The sequence below is a fragment of the Gopherus evgoodei genome, chromosome 5 (assembly GCF_007399415.2).
Source record: "Gopherus evgoodei ecotype Sinaloan lineage chromosome 5, rGopEvg1_v1.p, whole genome shotgun sequence".
In the NCBI taxonomy this organism is placed as follows: Eukaryota; Metazoa; Chordata; order Testudines; family Testudinidae; genus Gopherus; species Gopherus evgoodei.
The window spans coordinates 63,465,545-63,475,123 of NC_044326.1; the positions used below are offsets into that span (position 1 = coordinate 63,465,545).

The window sequence follows — 9,579 nt, forward strand, 5'->3', positions numbered from 1 at the left end:
GGGGGACTGCAGCCGGGTAGTACTTTAGAGCTAGATAATGCTCTAAAAGCAATAATATTAGGAGAGGCATTTTTAAAATTAAATCTTTACAAATTCTGAGTCCTTCAGATACCATCATATTTTAAAATTTACAGGTTTGCTAAAGATTACAACAAATTCGTTACCTTGTAGTTTATAAATCCTGCCATGGTCTTGATTTCCAACATGTTCGTTTCATGCGCCCTCAATTCATGTACAAGATTATATGCAGTTCTGTAATTTCTAAACATGAATGTTTAGAAGTTAGGTGGGTTGGCATACGAAACAAAACAAACTATTCAAAAAGAAAGAATCCGCATTCAATGAAAATAATTTTTTCTGGTGAAAAGCTCATTGATAACAGTAACACATACAACTGACTCTGCATTCACAACATCTTCAAGCAAACTTTCTATTTCTATTAATTGGTCAAGACAAAACTTTTCCTGCCTTTTTCCAATCAGCAGTTTAGGAGCTATTTAAAAAGAAAAGAAACAAAAACAAACCCAAACCTTGTGCTTTTTTGCTTCATTAATCTCTACCAACAGGCAGACTGAACACAAACTGCAATAGTCAAAAGAACACTACGATTACACGTTCCCAAAAGAACATTAAAAACATTTCTGAAATACTAGTAAATCTTCAGATATGATAAATAGTAGCACATATTCAGGGATGTAGCACAGGAGTCAGAAATTGACTATTTTTTTTTTGTTAAGCAACAAAATAGTAAGTTAGAATATTCTGAAGTTTGGATTTAGTTACAGCTTTTGGTTTCAGAGATACATCTAAAAATATCCAAAAGTGAAATTCAGAAATTTTCGCAGAAAGTAGCCATGGAATGCTTTTCTTTAGCAAGATATGCGAAGTGATACCACCTGAGGGTCAGCTCTAAGCATGCAACTGACTATGACGTCTATCCAACAAAAGCAATTAAGCACACACACAACTTTAAACATGAATAGTCCACCAGTTGACTGGTTTGTTATCTTTTTTTATTAGAAAGATTTTGACAAATAATGATAGTAAAGGTTGGGAGCTTACCTTTCCTATATTCCATTCACCTTAATAGAAATGTGACCTTTAAAGCCCAACTGAGACCATTTAAATGACATTAAAGAATAGGCAAATACTTTATTTAATGAAAATTTGGAGAGGCATGTAACAAATAAACAAAGAATTAGATGCAGAAGTAATTTCAAGGCCACATTAAGGTTGCACAGCTGCACATCATAACGGAAATTCAACAGTTAAGGCTCCAAGAGCAATTGTGGGGGGGAAAGGAGGCAGCGTGTGCATGGATATGCGTGTAGAGTATTTTCTATGCCCTTTGTCTTAAAGATAGAGTTCAATTCATTTCTATTTAGGTCTTAATGTACTCCATAAGAAATACAGAATCCATAAAACATCAGTTAGTGTTGAAGTTAGAACCTTAACCTGTGTACTTCTAAAAGTTATTTTATATCAGTGTAAATTTAGAGACGTATTTGAAGTATGAAGTTGAACACAAACTCAAGAAAATTCTTTGTACCAACATTTACTCTGAACAAAACAGACGAACAAAACACATAATTCATTCCAGTGTAGAATGAGCTCAAAATATTGATTGCTTGATTTGTTACAACTGCCCAAATATAAAATTTGGGTTTTACATTTCACTAACCCTGAAGTAAGAGAAGTCACTGAGAAAAAAGAAAGCTTACTTAAGAGCATTCTGTGTATCTTGTTTCAGCTCACTGAAGAATGCTATTTTGAACTGATGTCTCACAAATAAAAGCTGCAAAATACAACCAATATTTTAATGGTACCAATAATCTAAATGGATTGCAAACATTTACAAAATTGGAATATATTTTAATACTCAGAGAAATCACAGATAACTTAGTTGGAAGTATGCAGAATATAAGGAAGTGTATAGATATCACAGAAAACAATGATGAGTAGTTGTTTAATAACATGACACCGAGCTCTTTTGCTGAACCCAATTTATTGCTCCCACTCCAAATGAAAGGGAGACAGCCTTTTACTGTCCATTGGTGACCCTGAATAGAGACCTTAAGGATACATCTCGTGGCTCTAAAGGCAATCTTTCCATGTTTTCCAAAATAGAGGATAGTTGGTGGTTGCAACACAAATTCTTATGTCAAAACCAGTATTTGTGAATTGAAAAAAAAACAAATGAGAATCAAGTTAAGCCCAGAAGTCTGTGGTAAGTGCCCTCTATAGCCTGAGCTAGAACACTGCACAGAAAAAACATAAAACTTCCATATAATTTCTCCTCTTTTGCAAAGTTTTAAAAATATATAAACATGATAGCAGTTTTCAGGTATCTAAAAGGGTGTCATCAGGAGGAGGGAGAAAACTTGTTCACCTTAGCCTCCAATGATAGAACAAGAAGCAATGGGCTTAAACTGCAGCAAGGGAGATTTAGGTTGGACATTAGGAAAAAGTTCCTAACTGTCAGGGTAGTTAAACACTGGAACAGATTGCCTAGGGAAGTTGTGGAATCTCCATCGCTGGAGATATTTAAGAGTAGGTTAGATAAATGTCTATCAGGGATGGTCTAGACAGTATTTGGTCCTGCCATGAGGGCAGGGGACTGGACTCGATGACCTCTTGAGGTCCCTTCCAGTCCTAGAGTCTATGAGTCTATGCTTGACACTTCCTGTTTCAGAGACGATATCCCAAAATACATTGATCCATGACATCCCAAATATCAGAGATTGCAGCAAGACACCTGTATTTGGTGTGTTGTTTTCTGGAATACTTCAGGCTGACTTGAGCTACCAAAAGAATTTCAGCCCAGAAATTTTATTTTCAAAAAGTGAGTTGAAAACCTGTTTCTATGCTGAAATACACTACCACCACAAGTCTGACAAGTGGGAGTTTTCAGTATGTAACTCTGGATTTAATTCCACTGTCATTTTTTATTTGAAGTTCACCTTTAAAAGGTGAATTTCACTTTAGTTGATGTAAGGTAAGAAAAAGGACCATATCTAGGATAAAAGTGAAAAAGAAAAAAAAAGTGTGAAAATTGTTTTAATATTCTTATTTTTAAAAAATCCTATATATGATAACACAGACTATATTATAAGTCATCTACATTTTTGGAATTATCTTATTTAAAAAGGAGTAGCATTACCTGATGCGTTGTTTTATTCAAGAATTCTTTATGAGATTTTACCCTTCTTATTTCGGTATAGTAGTAGGTCTGTGCATGCTCATAAAAAGCATTCTCTAATCTGTAAGAGAGAATTGCACATCACTTTTAAAGCAAATAAAGAAGTTATTTCAGTATATACAGGATCTAAAGTACTAAATTAGGCTATTTTTAACACTATTCCTTCTACAATCACTGTAAGCAACCAAAAAAAAACCCCAAAACACAAACACTTAGGTTACTGGTATCCATACAGGTACCAATTTAGGAAAGCACTAAATTGAAAATTCTTGTGATATTTATTTTAACCTACATTATCTGCCTAGAGTATTTTTGAGATGAGGTGGGTGAGGTAATATCTTTTATTGGACCAACTTCTGTTGGTGAGAGAGACTTGCTTTTGAGTTACACAGAGCTCTTCAGGTTGGGAAAGGTACTCAGGCTTGGTTTACACGAAAGAGTTAGGTCGACATAAGGCAGTTTGTATCAACCTAATTATGTCAGTGTCTACACTAGAATGTTGTTGCTGATGAAGTGGCCTGTTACACCGACATAACTCTACCTCCATGAAAGACTTAAGTTGGTGTAGTTAGGGAGTCACAGTGTCTGTTTAGACAGTGTTACTGACATCAGCAGTTGGCTAACATTCTTGTCAGTTTCATGGCTGCTTCTGGCTCAGAGCAGCAGTTGAAGCCATGAAACTGACAAGAATGTCAATTTCACTGCTGGTACTCTGCCTGCCCTGAAACTGAGCGGAGGCTGGGCTGTCATTCTGGGTGGGTTGGGGGCTCCTGCCACACAGCTGCCAGTGCCCCACTTCAGTCAGTGCAAGTGCTCCTGGCCAACAACAGCCAACTGACTTACTGCAGTGGTTGTACGTTGACCTAAATTAGTTAGCCAGCATTTTTCACTTACCAGCAGCCCCCGGTCCCTCAACATGTCAGATAAAACAGCTTGTACTGTAGTTGGCATATACAGAAAAAGAATGAAAACATCTAATGAAGGCAGACAAGGAAAAAGCAAACACTTGCCTAGCAGTAGCTTCAATCTCCCATAACTAACAGGGCTAGATGTACTATGCAAGTGCGTAAAAAGATCCAGAGTGAACCAAAGGCAGTCTTTGGGTTTCCTGACACTGTCTCCCAGAAATCCATTTAGTAGCAGGTTTTATGTCCTACTTAGAGGGAAGGTGCCAATCATAACATGACCTTACGGAAAAAGGACAAAGGTTAAAAGAAACTTATTGGATTCATCAGGACTCAGCATGATGTGGAGTGTTTCAACAAAGGAATAAAATATGAGTAATGTAAGTTTACAATTGCTCTACAGCTGATGTACAGGCGAGTTGATATCTGCATATCATATGTCCCTTAATAGACTGGAAAAAATGCATTGCAGGAAGAGACTTTTATCAATTCACTTACCTTATAATGTAACCAACCAGATGATCAGTGTGTGGCAGCACAAACAAGGATTTTCCAGAGAGGTCACAAGCATTACATAAAGCTGCTGCTCTTTCTGAAGCAACAACATCTTCCCCTAATGAAATCAGAAGAGCATGCAAACAAGCATCAATTGGCAAAGCAGTGTCAAATTGCACTCTTCTCAAAACTTGACTATCACAAGCTATGGAATAGCTGATATACACTTCTACCCCGATATAACGCGGTCGTGGGGAGCTAAAAATCCCTACTGCGTATAGGTGAAACGCTGTTATATTGGGGTAGCAGTGGCAGGACTGCAGCAGTGATTTAAAGAGCCCGGAACTCCGGCCGCTGCGGGGAACCCAGGCCCTTTACATCACCGGTGAGCCCCACTGCTGCAGCCCTGGGGTAGTGGCAGCAGGGCTCCAGCAGTGATTTAAAGGGCCCTGGGCTCCCCACAGCAGCCAGAGCCCTGGACCCTTTAAAGCACCGCTGGAGCCCCGCTGCTACCGTGCTATATGCGAACCTGTTATATCGGGTTGCGTTATAGTGGAGTATACATGTACCTAAAAAGACAGACTCTCTCTCAGGTCATCTGAAACACCAAGGCTCTGATCAGCAGAATATCGTTGTGGCTGAGTAACCCCCAGAAGACCTGAGGAACAAGCAGGGTACTCACAAAGCACTTTACAGATTAATTAATGGTACTAGTCATGTTATTTAAAAAAATCCAAAAACAACCACTGAGACAAAACTCACTTTTGTAGCTCAGCACCAGTGACTTTTAGAGATGTAACAAGTAAAAACAAACAAGCTCCTCCTTCCATGATTTCATGCAGTTACAGCTTGGGATAGATTGATTTAGGATGCGACCCCTTCAAATTTCTTTCCTGAATGACTGACATTCAGACAGACTGTGACAATTTTATCCCTTGCCAAAGTTTGGCAAGAGGGGTAAAAATGTACTGTGTACACTTCATAACACACACCTCTCACCTCCATTCAAAATGGGGCTCTCATAACAGTTTTATTGGGCAGAAATAAGTACTGAGAATGGTGAAATCCTTGGGCTTAATGAAGAGCCTTAAGCATTGTGCCTGTTCCAATCTGACATTTTAATAAGGAAATATTCATAATGACAATTGAATATTCTTACATTAAAATGCTTCAGTGCAGCTTTTAAATCAGCTGCAATTAGTTTATTTTTTACTGATCTGAGGTAAGCATTAAGTGACAACCGCTTTGTAGGATAGGTTACAGCAAGGGTTCTCAGACTTTTGTACTGGTGACCCCTTTCACACAGAAAGCCTCGGAGTGTGACCCCCCCCACACATTAAAAACACGTTTTTATATATTTAACACCATTATAAATACTGGAGGCAAAGCAGGGTTTGGGGTGGAGGCTGACAGCTTGTGACCCCCTATGTAGTAACCTCGTGACCCCGAGGGGTCCCAACACCCAGTTTGAGAACCCCTGGGTTACAGTCATATTTGCACTAGGCTTGGTACACAGTATCAGAAGCTGGACATTAAAAAAAAAAAAAAAAAAAAAGTCATAGTACTGAGGAACTGAAATTGGTTAAAAAAGGTAATGAAAAAGCACCTGGACTTTAGGGCCAATTTTTCAGAGCAAATTTTCCATTGTGTATGTGCATGTAGTGGCAAGTGAATTTTTGTGCGCACAAATCACTGTGCATGAGAACTGCATGCAAAGTGCACGAGAACTGCATGCAAAGTGCACAAATGATGAACAGGGTAAAGTCCTTTGAAAATGTGGACCTCATATTTGCATGAACTGCAGTTTGATTAGTCTTTCAGTACCTGGAGGCAAGGGTGTTTTCTTTTGAATCAAAACCACAGCAACTTTTGTGTTTCTTCCCTGCAAACTTTGTCTGAAATAGAAGAGTTGCAATGACAAGCTCATATTTCATATTTATACAATGACTTTCAGTCTACTTTTAAAGTCATTAAAAAATTGCATATAAAAGGCACATGCACCATCCACGAGATACATATTCTCTCTCTTTCCTCAGCTAGATTGTAACGACGGCATTCTTAATCTCACTGATTTTAGAAAACAGGAAGTAAAGGTGGCTCCCAAGCAACTTTGCCAATTTACAGTCTAAAATAAGACATCTTTAAATCCTCTTAAATACATATCAAATATTCTAAACAAAATTTCAGTAATAATTAATCTATAGAGTCCCATCTGTCCAGCACAAAATTATATTATATATATTTTAAAAATAAGATGAAACTGCTTTATGGTACATGCAAATACTTTGCAACTTACACTTAATACAAATACAAGTTAATACTTATAACCCAACTCAAACAACTGTACCTGACAATTTCAACTCTAGTAGCACATTCTGACTGTTTTTCTTTCCACTGTGGCTCATCCCAGTCCAGTTCATAGAACACCACAACAAGAGCTGGCACCAGATTCAGATGTTTATTCATCCACCCAGTCTTCAATATCCCTTTTGGAATGTACCACTCATAGGACGTTCTCTGAAAATATTAATTTAACTCATTAAAATGAGTTACCAACCCAGTTTATTTTTGCTGTGGCATGTGCATGGGGAATTCCATGTGTTCATGATCAGTCTTGAGGACTTGATCTTTCCTCTATCAATCTTGCTCTCAAGTGTCCGCTTCCTAATGGAGAAGGTGTGGTAGGATTTTTTTAAAACCATCACACCTTGTTGGCTCAAGAGCCAGATGTAAGCCACTGAAACATTATAAAAAATAGATTTACATGGCGGGGGGGGGGGGGAGAGAAGGAGTGTTGGAAGGAGGAAAGATTCTGACACTAAAGAAAAAAGTCAGCTTCAGGAAATATAAAATACTTTGAACTTACATAGTACCTGTCATGCAGAGATAACTTTATAAAGCATGTTGTGAAGTAAGTATTACCCCCATTTTACAGAGAGAGAAACTGACAAAGATGTAAGTTACTTGTCCTAAAATCACAATTGAAAGCAAAATTAGGGAATAGAATCCAGGTTTCTTTATTTCCAACTCTCCTCTGTAATAAGTAACCACTGGTCTATGCTGCTTACCAAGTGTCACACTAGCTGATATTGTCTCAGTTTCACTGCAGAAATTCAAGTAGACCGCACATACTGTATTTTACTCTCACACAAACAGCTGCTTTAAAAATTTTCCAGAACATCTAAAAATTGAATATTTGAAATGAAAAGTATCCAAATTATTGATTTAAGAGTGATAGTGCTCCCTTAGCAAGCTATGTTTCCAGATTTCAATTAACTTTCTAATAGTTAATTCATTCTGACTGAAGATTTACACAGAATAATCACAAACAGCAAACACTTTACAGTAAGTCACTTTATAGTTTGCATAATACATTAAATGTATTTTAAGTCTTTATAAGAAAACACCATAGACGATATACCTTTGTTCTGCATTTGGGATACTCATGGTCACCAGGAAGAACTTTGAAAGAAATTGGTACTCGGTCAGCTCTCCTGTTTGCACAAAAGGCATCCCAAACTGCACGATGAACAGCATTATATACTACATCCAAGCCAGTGAGGGTTACAAAAGCCATAGGCCGACAACATAGTTCCACAGGGAAGTCCCATTGTGTTGGGCTCATCTTGAAGTTGTACAGAATGCCTGAAAAACAAAAATACCCCATATCTCAAATCCCTTTTCAAATATGCAATCTCTGAGTAGATACAAAAGATATTTCATTAAGAAAAATGCATTAAATTAGTCTTTTCACTTAAGATGCAAGTTAAATCCAGTCTGCTCACTCAACTTAAAATGAAAGAAATACAAACAAATTTAAGATGCAGGGATTTTTCAAACAAACACTCTGATAAGAATTAGTCAATAATGTTTTTTGGAGTGTGGGGAAGAACCACTCAGTGGATCTCAGGCAAGATTAAACTTTTCTGTTTTTATTCATATTGTTCAGACACTGGCACTATTAGCAAAGTTGTGAGCCAAAGGACCACTAACGACAGGCATACAGATAAGCTCATTAAGTATCCTCCTACCCCAGAAGCAGAAGGGACGGCAACTGGAAGTTGAAGAGGCAGGTTAGGGGCTGGTTTGAGAACTCTGATGGTCCCAATCCTGCAGTTGGATCTGCATAAACAATCCTATGAACTTGCAGAGCCCAGGTTCTACTCAGGCAGAGTCAACTGCAGGCTAGGGCTTATATCTGTTACCACTATAAGAAGCAGTCTGGTTAAATAAGGTTTGCATCGGCCAGGTACTGTATACAGCAACAGGCATGTTCTTCCTCACCATGGCATTGTCATTTTTAGCACCAACCTCATGTTTGATGCAGCACACTATACAAAGATGGTCTTGCTCTGAAAAGAATGAGGCCTATAGACATGGTACACAGGGAAAACAGGTGGAACAACAGTGCGGATTGTTGTTTAATTTATAAAATTATTATTAAGGAATCGTTTCTGTTTTCACTAAAGGAAAAGCGTATGTTTTTGTCAGTGGAGCTTGACCACAGGCATAGCCCAACCCAACAGTACCGGACATACGCGGGGGGGACAAAGGGTTTCTTTACCACTAGCATTATGCGCCAAAAGCGCAGAGAGCGAGTGATGAGCAGGATGACCAGGAGCAGCTCCCGGCGGGGGAGTCACCCAGTGCTAACCCCGCAGGCTCAGCCCCTACAGCTAGTCCCCCGCCCCCACCCACAGCCCGCCCCAGCCGCAGCCCCAGCCCCAGCCCCGCACCGCGTCTCACTCACCGCCAGCGGCTGACCCACGGCAACCTGCTTTCCCCGCCGGCCGGGGCAGCGGCTCCGTCCTACCACCTCCAGGAAGGGAGCTCCCCGCGGGCCCCTACCCAACAGCGCCGCCCGCAAACCGCCACCGGGCACCAACAGAGCTTGAGACTCACCTCGGGAAGCGAGCGCAAGGGGATAAGAGTGACAGTGGATTCCACTAATCAGCGTTGCCTACTCAACGACAAAGCCAA

The 9,579-nt window shown here is 39.3% G+C and overlaps 1 protein-coding gene across 4 annotated transcripts in view; it reads right to left on the reverse strand.

The window, feature by feature from the left end:
• Nucleotides 1-9,551, reverse strand: part of TRAPPC11 (trafficking protein particle complex 11) — a 39,325-nt gene extending 29,774 nt beyond the window's left edge. For 3 of the 4 annotated variants that reach the window (XM_030563265.1, XM_030563267.1, XM_030563268.1), the window contains exons 1-8: nucleotides 9,350-9,494; nucleotides 8,021-8,244; nucleotides 6,947-7,116; nucleotides 6,424-6,494; nucleotides 4,603-4,717; nucleotides 3,161-3,260; nucleotides 1,722-1,795; nucleotides 165-261 (exon numbers count right to left, since the gene is read on the reverse strand). In XM_030563265.1, coding sequence (XP_030419125.1) covers nucleotides 165-261; nucleotides 1,722-1,795; nucleotides 3,161-3,260; nucleotides 4,603-4,717; nucleotides 6,424-6,494; nucleotides 6,947-7,116; nucleotides 8,021-8,224 — 831 coding nt within the window. In that variant the 5' untranslated portion in view covers nucleotides 8,225-8,244; nucleotides 9,350-9,494. The other variant, XM_030563266.1, reaches the window with a different exon arrangement.
• Between the last annotated feature and the right edge of the window lie 28 nt (nucleotides 9,552-9,579).